Source organism: Palaemon carinicauda, chromosome 14 (genome assembly GCF_036898095.1).
Source record: "Palaemon carinicauda isolate YSFRI2023 chromosome 14, ASM3689809v2, whole genome shotgun sequence".
Classification (NCBI taxonomy): Eukaryota; Metazoa; Arthropoda; class Malacostraca; order Decapoda; family Palaemonidae; genus Palaemon; species Palaemon carinicauda.
Genome location: NC_090738.1, coordinates 131903681 through 131922538, shown reverse-complemented (window position 1 = coordinate 131922538; position 18858 = coordinate 131903681). Strand labels below are relative to the sequence as shown.

The 18858-nt window shown below is 34.4% G+C and overlaps 1 protein-coding gene across 1 annotated transcript in view; it reads right to left on the bottom strand.

Moving 5' to 3' along the window:
* Positions 1 to 1856: 1856 nt before the first annotated feature.
* The window catches only part of LOC137653359 (acetylcholine receptor subunit alpha-like 1), a 453158-nt gene continuing 436156 nt past the window's right edge, over positions 1857 to 18858 (bottom strand). Inside the window, exons 5-6 of the mRNA XM_068386723.1 lie at positions 7405 to 8274; positions 1857 to 3627 (exon numbers count right to left, since the gene is read on the bottom strand). Coding sequence (XP_068242824.1) covers positions 3430 to 3627; positions 7405 to 8274 — 1068 coding nt within the window. The 3' untranslated portion in view covers positions 1857 to 3429. The remainder of the gene's footprint in view (positions 3628 to 7404; positions 8275 to 18858) is intronic.

Genomic DNA, 18858 nt, shown 5'->3' with positions numbered 1-18858 from the left:
GTCTAGTAGGCTAGAGATACCATAAGCGTTTTTATGTTCTCATAATTTCAGAAATTCCACTCTAAGAAGAAAAGTTTACATATAAATGTGAGAGAATTTTGAAATGTTTTATTATTGTACTTCTTCACTCTTTGCAAAGAAATGCCTTTGACAACTAAGCTGTATTAAGGTAGAAATGTATTAGAAGCGTTATTATTTCGATACTATTGTGTATTGCATTTGTTGCTAAGGTTCTGTAGAGTACAATAATATATCTCTAGCCTTCAACCAATTGGGAAAACTGGCTTGGTTTTAATTGAATTTGGAATAATGATTTGTAATTAACTCTACCTCTAGTAACTTTATTCAAAAGAAAAGTGTTCCTCCCCTTGGCCTTTCCAACATCCATCTTCATGAAACAACTACGTTAGGTGTTAATACCAAGACAGTAAACTGTTTTGACATTTCAATTTACTTCTCCATCTCGCAAATTCAGCCTAATTGAGTTTTGTGACATCAACACTAAACGCGTGTCTGATTTTGGTTTCGTTTTCAATGAAGTTTTATGCATTTGTGCCCGATTTAAGTTGTCATTTTGATGAAGTTTATGTCTAAGTTCCTATTTCAATTACGTTATTAGATCATTATTACTTTATCAGTGCTTTATAAAATTATTTTGCTTATGTGTATGTATTTATTTACGCATGTATGTATGTATGTACAGTATGTATGTTTGTATGTATGTGTTCAATGGACTGTTTGAACTGCATTGCATAGTACTGTATATAAGGGTAGTTTCAAACCAAGTTACTTTTTTTTCAAGTTCTTTTTATGGATTTGTTTTTGTCACTTATAACTTATCTTCTATTTATTCAGTTTGTCGTGTCGCTTGCTGTACAAAGCTTTACCAACAATCTGCGAATAGATTTTTATTATATCTTTGATTATTTATACCTTTCTAGAATCCAATAAGATTCTTGTGGCAAAATAATAGTACTGTTTGGCTGTTCCTGCGTTTATGTTTGTGTTATACAGTAGTTATCTCTCTGATAATCGATCTGGTGTCACAATCGTAGATATATATATATTTTTTTTTTTGCCGTCCCAGTGTTACTTATACAGTATCTTAATTGGTAATTATCTATTTATGAAGAGTGTTAGGTGGCTGTTTTTTCTCTTTTATATGGAAAACAGACTTTTTTTCCTTTATATCTTGTTATAACAGCTGAGTGTCGTTGACTGGAATTTACCTGGAACTCTCTTGAGTTACGAAATAAACTTGGTGGAAATTTTGAGAATATCTCTGTTCCTTAGTGATAAACCGTATTGGGGTTGTAAAGAATTCTCAAGTACACTTGGCAGTGTGAATATGAAGAACCACCTAAGACAGTTGCAACCAACATCAGGTTGTTAAGCCGATCTTTTAAATATCTGTTTATTTTACTTGGAAAATATTCTTCGAAGAGTGTTTTGAAATCCCCCTACTCCCACATTACTTTGTGCACTATTATCGTAATTGTGTATTGTGAAGATTTTTGTAATATATAAAGTATTTAATGAATTGATGGTTATTGAATAAAATTACTGGATTGTAGAGGCTTTGTTGAATCGTATGTTTGTGTATTAGTTTAGTTCCAAGGGAAATCCTGTCCGAACTCATATCTGTGTCTTTGTTCAAGCCATGGTGTATAATACTCTTGCTCTCACAGTGGTGAGTGCAAGGCATATAATTATATGACCTGTATAATTATATTTTATAGACGCACATACACGTATATATTTATAAGTAATCACACATTTGTGTGTGTATATATATATGTATATATATATATATATATATATATATATATATATATGTGTGTGTGTGTGTGTGTGTAGTATGTGTGTTTATAAATACACTCATGCATATTGGCACGAGTAGATATACTTTATGTATATACACCTCTATTTGATATTCTATACTTTAGTAGGTGTTTACGTAAATTGTATTCGTAGTAAATGATTTGTACAAATTACCTTCTGCTATACATTCATTCATGAACGTTAATCACATGGGACGTATTTTACTTGTTTTATAAGTGACGTATTTTACTTTATAAGTTTTGTAAGTGGTGAGTTTGTGGGTCTTGGAAGTGGCATAGATCCTTCGTAAGTGGCACTGTAATCTAGGATGTTGTTTTAGAAGAATTTAGGACTTATTTAGATAATTTATCAGATGATGGCAATCGGTTATCCTTGAATGTACAAGGTTTTAGTGTGATGTTTCTTGATGTTGTGACCTGTTTATTATTATTATTTTTTTTTTTTTTTTTGCTATTCTAAGTAAATGTTGAATAAAATGGTTTCTACTGTTGCAAGGTTTACAAAAATAAAGAAACTAGCCTCTAATCGCCTACTGCTTTTCAAAAAAAAATTTTGAGCATTTTTGATTACATAATAATATTTCCTTTTCTGCACGTCTTTTCAGTCCTGACGTAAGTTATAAATATCATTTCACTTTGAATGAAATGCCTTGCAGTTATCATAATTGTTGTATCTTTTACATTGTCTTTTTTATTCTATATTTTTCAACCTTGTTCTTTTTCTGTAACATTTTCCATGTTCTTCAGCACATATTATGCATTTATACACAGTCATATCCTGAACTAGTTGCGTCATATCTTCAGACTCAGTCACTCTATCATTGTTTCAAATTAATGCTGAATTTGGCAGTGGTCGGTGATTGGGTAAATGTTTGAAGATTTCTACTAATATTTTATTCATTTTAATTTCTAATTCACTTTCCTATCAATTTTTTTTTTCCATTTGATATCACTTGACATGGGTACTCTTCTCTTCATGGTAGGTCCAAGCTGTGAGGTTTATAACCTCCTCATGGACGTCTCCGCCGAGAATGTCTTCTTCCTTAAAACACACACATAACACATCTTCGAGTGTTCAACGTTTTACTACAACTATGCTTAATATTCACTGAAGCTGTCATTTCTAATAAATTAACGAGGAAAAAATCCTTCCGGTTTGAAACAAAATAATATCCGACATCCACAAATGTTTGTTTAACATTTCATTTTCACAATAAAAAATAAAACATTACTCATCTCACTATTGTGGTAAGTCGTAAATGCATACCTCTAAAGATACCACAGTACGAGTACTTGCCTCTCTGAATTCAAACCTTTAGATGTCGCTCTGAAAAAATGCTTTTGTTATTTCGTACGTGATTTAACAGCTGTACTGGATAACATACAGTCACGCTTAGCCACCACATCATAGTGACTAAGCATAGTGTTTTTTTTTTTATTTGGGTACGTTAACGTCTACATAACAAACGCATATACGCTGGGAAGCTTATCAAACCCAGTCCGGGATATGCCCAGCCACTAGGAAACACTGCGATGTAAAAAGAAAACTCCTTTTTTTAAAAAAAAAATTCTCTAGAGGACCATTGTCCTAATCTTCCGGCCCCATAAGGTCCTTGCCTCTTCTCTGGGCTACTTTCGAAAGCTGGATGTCTATGGGGATGGTTGTGTCGTAATGGGCTGGCGCCTGGAAGATGATTCCACACGTTCCAGCCACGCAGGCGACCATGAAGATCCACAGGAACAGTCGGTCCAGGACCATAGCTACGTATCGCCAGTCATCCTCGATCTGAAATAGAGAGAGAAGAAAGAATAAAAAATGTGAGATGGTTTCATTTGTGGAGGTTTGTCAGGCCAAAAGCAGTTTTTCCTCTTGGGTTTTTTTTTGAAAGGAATGGTCTGACTTTTCACTTAAATCCATAAGAAAAATCTATTCAAAAGGACTTTTGACTGAGACGATGCAAGAAAGATGCCAATTTCCTTAATGGTCTTTGGTGAAAGGGACTCTAAGTAGGATTTAAGATCTTGGCTTCCCATACTCAAGGGAGATAAAGTTTTACTCTTTAAGTGGATCTCAGTGGCCTCGTTTATTATGTGTTTGATAGTAAAGGTTCGACATACTTTTATTTTTATCATTTGATTCAATTACTTTGTGGAAGTAGTTAGTGTCCTATGATTTAATGTATAATAGGAAAGGCCAAACACTATCCACAATAATTCTACTCTTGTAAACAGCTGTAAGTACTAAAGTATTTGAGAAACCGTAAAATAGAATATCGTTCAGGTAACTGGCAACTTTTGTTCTGCTTACGTCAGATAAAAGAAAAGAGAAAATCCTTTGAAAGAAACTTCAAATGAAAGTAGATAAAGAGAAACTAATAGGAAAGCTAAATAAGGTCGGTGGATCAAAAGAGGGATTTATGAATTCTCAGAGAGAGAGAGAGAGAGAGAGAGAGAGAGCGCGGACTGGATGGTCTATTTCGAGGTATCAACAAATGTATGTTCTCTTGAGATAAGAGGGTGGCTTTAATGATCTTGCACGTTTTAGGTAATGAGGTCAGAGTCTCTCTCTCTCTCTCTCTCTCTCTCTCTCTCTCTCTCTCTCTCTCTCTCTCTCTCTCTCTCACAATATGTAAGTGACTATTAGTATCATTCAGACTGTTTGAACACAAAAGCATTTTTCTTTTTTTTTGTTATGTTTGACGTCTCTGCTAATTTTATTCAATCATTATATATATACATATATATTTATATATATATATATATGTATATATATATGTATGTATGTATATATATATACAGTATATACATGTATGTATATATTTATGTATATAGCATCTAATAGGTGTGATTGATTAAATAGCAATCACATTAATTGGACTCTCTCTCTCTCTCTCTCTCTCTCTCTCTCTCTCTCTCTATATATATATATATATATATATATATATATATATATATATATATATATATGTATATTTATATATGTATGTGTGCGTGTGTTTATTTTGGAAGAAAGGGGGTGTGAGGTTAGAATAGCAAGCACGCTTGCAAGAATGGTGGAACATAATAGAAAGGGAAACACATTAGAAAGAGGAAAAAATTTTCCCGAAACTTAATGTTTAGTAATCGTTGTACTTAGTATTGGTGGTTGGGCCTACCATCAAGGAAGATAATTCTGTCGAATTATTTGCAAACATATTTATCGAAGAATACAGAGGAAAATTTTATATTCGATATAAAACATGAGTAGGGAAGAAAACCGATATAATGACAAACGTTGTGAGTTTATGAAATGCTTTCTGAACTTAAACTTCATATTAACTCTTGTCTGTGAAGTCAGAATTCTGTCCCAACTAAGTTATATGAATATACGCACCCTCTTATCTATTGCTGACTTCCATATAAGACATTAATTTTATGTAATTGCTGACGACTGGGAATTTAGGGCAAAATGCTTTGTATTGTGGGAAAAGCACTCAAATTTCGGCCTCTCGTCATATGCTCTTTCCCTAATATTAAACTAAACAATTTCCATTATTCTTCAAGCTCCAGGTAAATGGTCAAATGTCTAATAGTCAAAGTTATAAGCAGAAAACCACAGGATTTGCAATGCTTGCTTACCAGAATGCATGAAATATCACAGGAGGTAGAACTCAAGATGAATAAAAGGAAGATAGAGATGATGAGAACGGAATATGCAATGGGAGATGAAATATCATTGGAAGAAGAAAGGGTTAATGAGGTAGAATTATTTAAATATTTTGGAACTATAATCTCTAATACAGGGTCTTTATAAGTGGAGTTTAATGAATGATTGAAAAAAGAAAATCAGGCAATGGGTAGGTTAAGTAAAATTTGGAACTCAAATCGCCTGAAATGGCACATAAAAATGAGGCTATATATTAGTTTAGTGAGATCAATGTTACTGTATTGATATGAGTCATGAAACAGTATCTAACAAATTTAGTAGATTTGAGAACAAAGCCCTCGGAAGAATATTGGGAGTTAAATAACAGGACAAGATTAGAAAGGAAACTATAGGAGAGATTAATTGAGTGCCATATGTGGCTGAGATCATGCTGAGGGGTAGATGGAGATGGTTTGGCATTCACTTCGCACCTCTTAAGAGAGATTAGTTCACCAAACATTTAACTGGGCTCGACAAGGCACTAGAAGAGTTGGAAGACCCAGGCCTACATGGCTGAGGACTATGAAGCACGAAGTAGATGATGAATGAATAAGTAATGAATTAAAAGCTCAAGATAGAGACGACTGGTGAATGTAACCGAGGCCCTTTGCAGCAATAGGCGTAGGAGGAGATGAGGTTGATGATGATGATGATATATATATATATATATAGAGAGAGAGAGAGAGAGAGAGAGAGAGAGAGAGAGAGAGAGAGAGAGAGAGAGAGAGAGAGAGATGGGGTTTTAGTTTACGAGGAGAGTGTGGGGAAAGAGAGTTAGTAATAATGCTCATGTGAAAAGTCAGAAAATACTGTATAGAGAATATTAAATGTTTATGAAAAGAAAAAATGCTGGTATGGACTATTTTTACTCTAACATTTACGGGGTAGTTAAAACGGAAATGGTGAGAATTGTAGGCATATAAAAATATTTGTGAAAAGGTTGACGTAGGTAAAAGGTTGGATCAGTATTTTTAGATGGCTTAGTGAATGATATGCTTGTGAAATGGAAAATATAATGTATAACATTTATTGCGTATGTATGTACAGTGTACTGTATATATATATATATATGTGTATATTTATATATATATATATATATATATATATATATATATATACACAGTATATATATATATATATATATATATATATATATATATATATATATATATATTATCCTTCGTATTATGTTTCTGTTCAAACCTATTTCAATAGCATTCGTGATGATTAGGAATTTATTCATACTGACAAGTTCATTTGCATATCAATAATGACATTGCCCTTCTTATTGGTCTAAACTAATATTGAAAATTATATGAAAATAGTATTTCCTAATTTTTTATAAGTCGTATTCTCTAAGAACCCATTTATCATGTTTATATCAATTCTTTTAAACAAATTTTTATTCATTTTTGGCTTTTGATTAATACCATTGCAAATTTCGTTGCAAAGTTTGTTTTGATAGACGTATATTTGTTTTTTTTGTTTGTTTGTGTTTGTGTTACGCATAACTCAAAATCTATTTGACTGAATCTAATGAAGTTTGGTAGGATGATTGGCCGTGATTCAAGGACAATATGATTAGATTTTTTGACTGATAGGGTTTAAATTTAAGACCTAGGTCACGAAAAGGTCAAAAACGTATTTTTTCCATATCATGGCCAATTTTTTGTATGCACTTTACCGAGTAGCCGTTCTAATTCTGTATTTGAGAAAGTCCTAAACACGGATTTTTCATTTTTTTTAATGTAATAATGTGGGATAATTATTGCAAGTCAAGTCTATGTACATAGTATTAATAATATCCTAGTTTATGGGAAGAGGACCAGATGCTATAAACAATATTAAGCATATAGTTTCTTAGAAAAATAAACTCACCTCCTCGAAGGAATCTACATTTCTCATATGCTGTGCTATATACTGGATGCTTCTATGGGTGCGGTGTTCTGTGTGTGGCGAACCTTCCTCCAGTTCTGGCACGAAGGCTGGCTCATGGACGTGCGCCGGCGGAAGACACTCTGGGGCAGGGAGTGCCAAGTGCCCTTCGCCGTATCTGGCAGTGTCGTAAGGCGACGGTGGTATCGCAGGAATGTCATAGTTGTCCTCCAGAGGGAACTTATCGAAGCCGTCGCTGGACGGTGTCAACGAGGTGTCTCCCCCAGCAGTCACTTCCTCGAGGGCGTCGTCGTCCGGGTCCTTCTGCGGTCTCTCCACCCACAGGAACTTGGGAAGCATCTCGATGAAGATCTTCCTCACCCAGGGGGCCATTTTGTGCGTCGACGGAGACCGAAAGTTGACGTTGAGGACGCCTATGGTGACCATGACTGAGAGAGTGACGAGAATCATCGTGAAGAGGAGGTATTTGCCGAGGAGTGGGACAGCCAAAGAGGTGGGCGGGATGATCTCGGCCAATAGCAAGAAGAACACAGTCAGCGAGAGGAGAATCGAAATACAGAGGGAGACTTTTTCGCCGGAATCCGAAGGTAAGTAAAACACCAACACCGAGAGGAAGGAGATCCCGACGCACGGGATGATGAGGTTGACGGTGTAAAAGAGCGTTTTTCTCCTCATCGTAATATTAAAGTAGATGTCATGGTAAGGCTCCTCGCAGCAAGGATAAAAGCGTTCGTTCCTGAGGGCAGGTACCTTGAGTATGTCCCACTCGACAGATATGTAGTAGTGAAGTAGATCAATGCCTGGGTCCACCAGGTTACTCCCAGGCTTCTGGTGAAGGTGTTGGAGGTTTACCTGAGGATGGAAAGGGACAGCATTTTTTAAAATCATCATAGCTAGTATGTTAGTGCGCCTGAAATGATTAAATGGAAGTATAGTGACACCCCTGCAGACCTTGTGATACTCCTTTTATGCAATGACCTCAAATTCTTTGATATCCTAACTGGAATTTTAATATGTTTCAGTAAAAATTAATACTGCCAGGATTTCTTATACACGTGCAAAATCCCATGACTAAAATTTCCATGAAATAAGTGTGTTTTATAAGAGGTTTTCTGGCTCAGCTCTCTAATATTAAAAATGAAGTCACAATGGTAGTTCTTCCGTGGATTATATAGCATTAATAAATTAGCTAATGGAAAGGCGTTACCTGAATTTTGTCATGGTTTTTAGAACAACGTATTTTTATGTTGTTGAATCAGTGGATATTATATGGCATTCAGTGACCGTTAAAATGTTTATAAGGTCAAATGTAGCGTGAAGTTATTTGATAGATACCCAAGAGCTCATACATAGCTAAATATGTTAAAAAATTCATTAGAACCATTGCTGGTATTATGGAGTTCTGGAGCGCTTAAATGAATGGATTGTGCATTATGTTTGCAACATGCGAGTCCAGCCAGTTCTAACAAAATTTACATTGCTGGAAAAGAACACATTCATGGTGAGCTTTTACTATATAAATTGATTAGAAATTAGAATTTCATTTACAGAAATTGAAATGTCTTGACATTTTTATGGGTTTTTCCTATATAAATTAACCAAAAATTAGAATTTCATATACCGAGACTGAAATGTCTTGACGTTTTTGGTGCGCTTTTCCTATAAAATTTTCTTAAAATTAAAGTTTCATATACAGAAACTAAAATGTCTTAACATTTTTGGTAGGCTTTTCCAACATAGATTGACTACAGATTAGAATTTCATATACTGGGACTGAAATGTCTTCGTAAAAATGTAAAAAAGAGTGAAGGACTCAGAGGCAAGACAGTCAGAAGAAAAATGCATGAAAAGGATGATATAAAGAAATGGCTGTGGTTCAAGGTCTTTGCACTATGCATGAGGGACGAGGGGACCTGAATTTGTGATTTACTCATGGGTCGAGGTACACAGTGAAAGCAACCGAGAAAACATTGTCAAAAGTTCTTGTGAGGGGAGAGAGAGAGAGAGAGAGAGAGAGAGAGAGAGAGAGAGAGAGAGAGAGAGAGAGAGAGAGAGAGAGAGAGCACTATTTTACTACAGTTACTTTTTTTCGACCGTGTTATGTTGATTAAAATTGAAAGTTTATATGTCACGAAGGGAATCCTGAATAGTGCCTGGATATACATGCAGGCAATGGAGTTCTTTTTGTATGCTTACAAGCGCAAGTATTAAATATATATATGTATATATATATATATATATATATGTATATATATATATATATAAATATATGTATATATATATAAATAAATATATGTATATATATATATATGTATATATATATATATAAATATATGTATATATATATAAATAAATATATGTATATATATATATATATATATATATATATATACATACATACATATATATATATAGATATATATATATAGATATATATATATATATATATATATATATATGTATATATATATATATATATATATATATATATATATATATATATATATGTGTGTGTGTGTGTGTGGATACCTTAACGGGCTGAAAGTGTTTGTGCATCGCCATGATCAGCAAACCTCTGCTAGTAATGGCGAACCATACTAGGTTGGTGTGCTGTGTGATCAGACAAAAATCTCCCATCATCACCAATTCGCAATTGGCCAGCATGGTGATGGAAACTGGCCGAACTCGGGCGTTTGTTGTTGTTGGTGTGTGTGTGTTTGTGTGTAGAGTTCCCTTGCTGTTTTGCTTACCATCCTCACCTCCCCAAGAGGTTCATTAGTTCGATCTGGGAAAAGTTCGAAACTACGTTAGGCATTTTCCCTAAAATCATTAGGGCCTCTGTTGACCCAAGAAGAGATTTATTCACATAAAAGTCTAGTTTGGTGTTTCACAGGCAGGGTTAAAAGGGAGATAGGGCTAACAAAGAATTTGCTGATTGTAATGATACCCATTTCTGTGAGACCAGCAACCTGACCCTTAAAGAACATTCAGATAAATCAGAAGGATAAACTGCTCTGGTATAATTCCTTTGAAGGGATTTTTTTAAGCAGTATACTTTGTGTTCATGCCTTTATATATTTTGTTAGGCAAAAATTCCTTTCACTGTTTTCTTGTGTAATATTATCAAGAGCTCTTAGCAACTATAATTGTCCTCGTGCTAAAATAAAGAACTGGCTTTTTAAGATAATTTTAACGTACACAATTTAATGACAAATAGAAATTTATCTTATCAAAATTACTACTGTTTATGGATAGGTATTAATGATTTAGATATTAATTTATTAAAGTATGAACAGGTCTCTTGCAACCAATATCATTAGAAATAATTTAAGACTCGAATTCAGATCGAATTCCATCAGTATTAGCCATAATTCTGGACGTGTAATATATATTGAATGCATTTTATTTGTTTATGCTGACGTCGATGATTCCTGTGCTGGCTATGAGTTGTGTAAACAGGTAGGAGTTCAGGATTTCTCACATTTAAGGGAGTTGGCCATTAGATGCTTCTATATTTGTTAATGTTTGAGAAACACGGTAATTTTTATTAGAATGAGAGAGAGAGAGAGAGAGAGAGAGAGAGAGAGAGAGAGAGAGAGAGAGAGAGAGAGAGAGAGAGAGAGAGAGACGTAGTTATAAAATGTACTTTTGACGGACCATAATTCTTGATGACTTTTAGTGCTGTATTCTCTTCAGTTTTTAACAAAAATATGTATGTGTGTCCTTGCTGTACGATGTACTCCATCATTTGGGGAGAGAGAGAGAGAGAGAGAGAGAGAGAGAGAGAGAGAGAGAGAGAGAGAGAGAGAGAGAGAGAGATTGCCGATTTTGAGTGGTTCGATTTTTAATTGACTAAGTATCCGTGCAAATCTATGCGGTTATATATCATAAAAATGCTGCCAATATAAGAGTCTCGTCTTGACATTATTAACGCTATGTACCTTCATGAAGCTTGATTTTGTTTCCAAAATAATGTCTAGTACCTTTTGTTTCCAAAATAATGTTTGGTACGCTGAAGAAAATCTATTAACAAATATATAAATTTTATAATTATTCTAAATTGACCTGAGAATTAATCATTGAGCTTATTTCAACTTCGCCCACTTGGTTATCTTTTAGTTAAGAATTCATGATGAGAAAATGTTTTGTTCCTCTCTTAAACTTCAGCAGACTCTCGCCCACTATCTTTTCAAAGAAGAATTTGATGAGATGGAATACTGTGTAAGTTGGGAAAATATTCTAATTATTATTATTATTATTATTATTATTGTAGTTGTTGTTGTTGTTGTTTTTGTTGTTATTATTATTATTATTATTAGGTAGAGTATCAATGATCAGTGGTATATTTTATAACAGAGACACGGTTGAAAAAATATACCTTTCGTTAGGTAACAAATTGTAAATGATCATCAGCCTCGGTATTACGCTGCGAAATTTCTCCTTATTCTCTTCAAATTTTTCCATGTTCTCTCAGAATTTTTCCATATGCTCTCAGAATTTTTCTTTATTCTCTTAGAATTTTTCCTCATTCTCTCAGAATTTCTCTTTATTCTCTCAGAATTTCTCTTTATTCTCTCGGAAATTTTGCTTATTCTCTCAGAATTTCTCTTTATTCTCTCGGAATTTTTCCTTATTCTTTCAGAATTTTTCCTTATCCTCTCAGAATTTTTCTTTATTCCTTCAGAATTTTTCTTTATTCCTTCAGAAATTTTCTTTATTCTCTCAGAATTTTTCTTTATTTTCTCAGAATTTTTCATTATCACCTAAGAATATCTCCTTATACTCCCATAATTTTCACTTCGTATGTATACTAGGTATATCTAAATAAACCCCCTTGAAATGAATCTCCTTCCAAAGGCGACACAAGGTACCGAGACTGAAATGGGGTTAGAAAGGCTAAATTGCAAACATTGCCTCATGGAATGTGACATGAATACTCCAGACAAACAATCCGAAGCCAATGCTGCTGAGTGAGTCCGAGATGAATTATATCAGGTTTTGGTGATAATCCCACTCTGCCGAAGTTGTCCTCGGTTGGGATGTGAAACTGGAAGGGGGAATTCGAAAGGCTGTTGCAATGTTATATAAATGTGATGTGATTAAGACTTCGAGTCATTGGATCCTCCCCTTAAAGACTGGGGTCGTTCTGTTTTACTTTCCTGTAAAATCGTATTGTTTTTCTCGTATGATAGTCTCATGGATCGCATCTAATTACATATGTTTTATAGCACCGCATTATAATTCTTCCATTTTACTTCGTTACTTAAAACGCTAAGTTACAGTTTTGGTTATCTTGTGATTATTAACAAAACCCTTTTTCTAAATATAGATCCTTCAATGATGCATATTCCCAATGATATATATTCATGGTACGTGACCTAATACAAGAAAATTTTCTCCTCATTTAGAAGAAAAATTTGTGAAAATTGTTCCCTATTATAAAGAGAAATAAAAAGAAATTTTCTTCACATGTGATGGGAAACTTTTTGAAAATTGTTCCCTTTTATAAAGAAAAGATGTTTTGATGCACCAAATTAATTAGTCAAGGAGGTCATTATAATTGCATTTTAGTTGTGCCTTTTATTGAAACGGAAATACGGGAAGGAAGAAAACCTTGTGATGACCATGAATAACAGGAATATATTTGGCGGAATTTGAGACTATTTTGAAAGATATAAAGGAAATAAGATTTTATAACCTTAATGATTTTATCTGAATTTTTCGAAGAATTTTGTCGAGGAAAGGATATTCTATTTTTCTCACTAGTCTGAATTATCGTGTGTTGTAGGTGAGACATTACGAGAAATTTTATTTTCTGTCTAACAATAATATATGGCTAGACATTTGAAGGATTATTTTTCTGTGAATAAAGACAGAGATATTTAAATAAACCCCCCGTGAAATGAATCCCTTCCAAAGGCGACACATTGGACTGAGACTGGAATGGGGTTTGAAAGGCTAAATTGCAAACATTGCCTCATGGAATGTGACATGAATACTCCAGACAAACAATCCGAAGCCAATGCTGCTGAGTGAGTCCGAGATGAATTATATCAGGTTTTGGTGATAATCCCACTCTGCCGAAGTTGTCCTCGGTTGGGATGGGAAACTGGAAGGGGGAATTCGAAAGGCTGTTGCAATGTTATATAAATGTGATGTGATTAAGACTTCGAGTCATTGGATCCTCCCTTTAAAGACTGGGGTCGTTCTGTTTCGCTTTCCTGTAAAATCGTATTGTTTTCTCGTGTGATAGTTTCATGGCTCGCATCTAATTACATATATTTTATAGCACCGCATTATAATTCTTCCATTTTACTTCGTTACTTAAATCGCTAAGTTTCAGTTTTGGTCATCTTGTGATTATTAATAATCCCCTTTTTTCCAAATATATATTCTTAAATGATGCATATTCCCAATGATTTATATTCATGGTACGTGACCTAATAAAAAGAAATTTTCTTTATATGTGATGGAAATTTTTTGAAAATTGTACCCTTTTATAAAGAAAAGATGTTTTGATGCACCCAAATTACTTAGTCAAGGAGGTCATTATAATTGCATTTTTGTTGTGCCTTTTGTTGAAATGGAAATACGGGAAGGAAGAAAACCTTGTGATGACCATGAATAACAGGAATATATTTGGCGTAATTTGAGACTATTTTGAAAGATATAAAGGAAATAAGATTTTATAACCTTAATGATTTTATCTGAATTTTTCGAAGAATTTGGTCAAGGAAAGGAAATTCCATTTTTTCTCACTAGTCTGAATTATCGTGTGTTGTAGGTGAGACGTTACGGGAATTTTTTTTTTCTGTCTAACAATAATATATGGCTAGACATTTGAAGGATTATTTTTTCTGTGAATAAAGACAGAGATATCTAAATAAACCTTCCTTGAAATGAATCCCCTTCCAAAGGCGACATATTGGACTTGAGACTGGAATGGGGTTTGAAAGGCTAAATTGCAAACATTGCCTCATGGAATGTGACATGAATACTCCTGACAAATAATCCGAAGCCAATGCTGCTGAGTGAGTCCGAGATGAATTATATCAGGTTTTGGTGATAATCCCACTCTGCCGAAGTTGTCCTCGGTTGGGATGGGAAACTGTAACGGGGAATTCGAAAGGCTGTTGCAATGTTATATAAATGTGATGTGATTACGACTTCGAGTCATTGGATCCTCTCTTTAAAGACTGGGGTCGTTCTGTTTCGCTTTCCTGTAAAATCTTATTGTTTTCTCGTGTGATAGTTTCATGGCTCGCATCTAATTACATATATTTTACAGCACTGCATTATAATTATTATTATTATTATTATTATTATTATTATTAGATATTACAATAGGTAGAGTATCAATGACCAGTGGTATATTTTATAACAGAGACACGGTTGAAAAAATATACCTTTCGTTAGGTAACAAATTGTAAATGATCATCAGCCTCGGTATTACATTATAATTCTTCCATTTTACTTCGTTACTTAAAATGCTAAGTTTTGGTGTTGGTCATCTTGTGATTATTAACAAGCCCCTTTTTTCCAAATATATATTCTTAAATGATGCATATTCCCAATGATTTATATTCATGGTACGTGACCTAATAAAAAGAAATTTTCTTCATGTGATGGAAAATTTTTTGAAAATTGTTCCCTATTATAAAGAAAAGATGTTTTCATGCACCCAAAGCAATTAGTCAAGGAGGTCATTATAATGCAATTTTTTTTTTGTACCCTTTGTTGAAACGGAAATACGGGAAGGAAGAAAACCTTGTGATGACCATAAACAACATGAATATATTTGGCGTAATTTTTATTGTTGTTGAAGATTGCCTGGCCCTTGCACTCTTGCAGCCAGTAGGTGTTTTGGTAGGATTTTGGGGATAGGTAGTTGGGATGGGGGGTTTTCTGCAACTTTTATTTTAGGGTTTTGGGTTTTGGATGGGAACAGGCGATGGCGTAATTTGAGACGATTAAGAAGGAATTAAAGGAAATAAGATTTTATAACCTTATCTTAGTGAATTTATCTGATTTTTTTTTTTAAATTTTATCAAGGAAGGGATATTCTATTTTTTCTCACTAGTCTTCATCAACCTAAAAGATAAACATGTCTGAATCATAGTGTGTTGTAGGTGAGATATCAGAGAATTTTTTTATCTGGCCAACAATAATCTTTAGCTAGACATTTGAGGATTATTTTTTGTGAATAGAAATAGAAGATTTATTAACAAATATCCCTCGCTTTGTTCTTGATATACATTATATCCATAGTATATAATTGTTATTGTAGTTTGAAAAAATCTGGACAGTTATTTAACTATGAACTACATTTCAAGTCTCTCTCTCTCTCTCTCTCTCTCTCTCTCTCTCTCTCTCTCTCTCTCTCTCTAATATGTATTAATTGTGTTTTTTTTTTCCTGAGGAAATCCTCTTATATCTGAGAGTGGCCTTTAACACATTAGAATTTGATTATACGTCCGAATTAACATTGTATTACAGCAGAATTGTTAAAACCTTTCGGATGTGCCAACACCTCACCCCCTCCCCTTCCGTTACATCTGGCCCCCTTCCCCTCTCTCCACCCTCCAAAATACATTAGGATGATGCAGAAAATCGTGTCCGGAATGGACAATAGACGCGTGACCTAGTTATCAGCATAAGACGATTAATTGCAAATTACCATGTTTGCCCTAATTTTGTTATTAGTGCCAAATGCCTCTGTTTACTTTGTGGACGACAACATTTCCAGGAAATATCTAATGCTACTCCCCTTCTCTCGCGACCTCCGTCCAAAAAAAAAAAAAAAAAAAAAAAAAAAAAAAAAAAAAAAAAAAAAAAAAAAAAAAAAACAGAAAATAGCTGTGAGGGATGGATGCCTTCTTTTCGTATATGCCATAGAGAGAGAGAGAGAGAGAGAGAGAGAGAGAGAGAGAGAGAGAGAGAGAGAGAGAGCATGCTTTGTGACACACGCACAAGGGTTGCCTATGCAAATGAGGTCCATTGTGGAAAACAAGAAAAAAAGATTATATGGGATCGCTTCCCTCTTTTAGGAGGGAGGCTTTGGGGCGCTTAAGTTTCATGTCTCCATCGGGCCTTTTATTATGTGTCATTTGTATCTGTTTTGATACAAATTCGGTCCTGACCTATTTACATATAGGGCTGGTGTTCTTTGCGTATTCATTTGTTATTCTCGTTACTTCTGCAGTCCTGGGAAATATTGCTCTTCTTTGTTCTCTTTTTACGTCGTGTGGAATGGTAGCAAGGATAGGAAGCCCTGGATGTATGAAGGAAGAAATGAGATAAAGAAAACAACGGGAAAGGGCTAACGAGAAAGGTATGTTACAGTATTACTTCTAAATGTATAACTAAACTTTATACTCTCTCTCTCCTCTCTCTCTCTCTCTCTCTCTCTCTCTCTCTCTCTCTCTCTCTCTCTCTCTCTCTCTCTCTCTCTGGGTATCTGTATATGTAGTGTACACGGGAAACTGGGTCGGAAATGAAAGGTTTTATCAGAGCAATATCAACCATGATGTTCCGACGTTCCTACCGCCAATGAAAGGACGTTGGTAGGAGGAGGAGGATTTCTGTGGCGGGCCCAAGATAGGGCTGGTAGTAGTAGGTGATGTCCTTGCCTCCCACCCACTATATTTAAGCCCTATCGGATCGTTAATAATATTTACATTATGTAAGTTTTTTTTTTTTTTTTTTTTTTTTTTTTTTTTTTTTTTGTAACTTGAATGCTTAGGCAGTCCTGTTATTTGATAGAAGAGCTCATATATATATATATATATATATATATATATATATATATATATATATATATATATATATATATATATATATATGTATATATATATGTGTGTGTATATATATATATATATATATATATATATATATATATATATATATATATATATATATATATATATATACATACGCACACACACGCACACAGTAAGTGGTAGCTCAGGACCTGAGACCGAAATTAAAAGAAGGATAAGCATGGGTTGGAGAGCTTTTGGTAAACAAAATGATATTAAGAGTGAAATGCCACGTCCTCTAAAAAGAAAAATATTTAATCAAATGGTCCTAACAAGAGGCTCCAAGTCTTGGAACATAGCTGGTTTAACTCAAAGAGCTATTGAAAGAATGTTGATGGGAATAACACTAAGAGACAGAAACAGAGTAACATGGATACGAGCACAGACTAAAGTAGAGGATATTCTCACAACATGTAAGAAAAAGAAATGGACATGAGCAGGACATATAATGAGAATGAAAGATAATACTTGGACATCAGGAATAAAAGAATGGGTCCCTAGAAATTGCAAACGAAGCAGGGTAAGGAAGAGAAGACGGTGGATTGAGAGCTAAAAAAATGCTGGTATAGAATGGCATAGAAAGACCATAAACAGACGAGAGTGGAAGGACATGTTCGAGGCCTTTGTCTTGTAGTGAACTAGTTAAGGCTGATGATAAATGAGATTATATATATATATATATATATATATATATATATATATATATATATATATATATATATATATATATATATATATATATATATATATAATTCATTTCTAAGGAAGTCTTGGTATAAAACTACTAGCTTCCCGTCCTTTTCTTCACTCTATTATATGTCGATAAACCTAGATCTGGCATATAAATGTACTCGTAGAATTCATACATAAATTCATTCATGAATTCCTTCGTAAGAGACGGGAGACCCTGTGGACCCACGGCCTGTGTACAAAGAACGTAAATGTCGGCGCAAATAACATTATGGCAGCGTTAATCCCGTTTCTTCAGATGCGTCTCGGCTTCTATCTTAGCAATAATTATAAAGTCCAGAGACGTGGAGGCTGCAGTCGTAAGTGTGGTTGTAAATTTAATGCGAGAACCCACCTCAAGACTTTTAAATCTGCGAAATGAGACTCGAACCGTAAATGCCGCCATAAACTTATGAAGGGATATAAAATCAGCTGTTTGGGATGCGAGGGTTCTTTCATCAATAAGTCTCTCTCTCTCTCTCTCTCTCTCTCTCTCTCTCTCTCTCTCTCTCTCTCTGTCAGTTTTATGCTTTTCGGATGACTTATTTCATTTAAAGTTTAAAGGTTTAAATGCCGCTCATGATTGGCAGAGACAAGGGACAGTGACATTGCCCTAACAAGCAGGACAATACCCTAGATACTGACCATATAGACATATGATCAGTGACCAAGCCCCCTTTCCACCCAAGCTAGGACCAGGGAGGGCCAGGCAATGGCTGCGTATTAGTAATCCCCCCATATTTAACTCACAAAGATGGTGAGGTTGCAGACAATAAAGGAACTAACGAGTTTGAGCGGAACTCGAACCCCAGTCTAGCGATCGTCAGGCAGAGTTGTTACCAAATAGGGCAAGAAAAAATAAACGTTGATTTTAACAAAATCTTGTGAA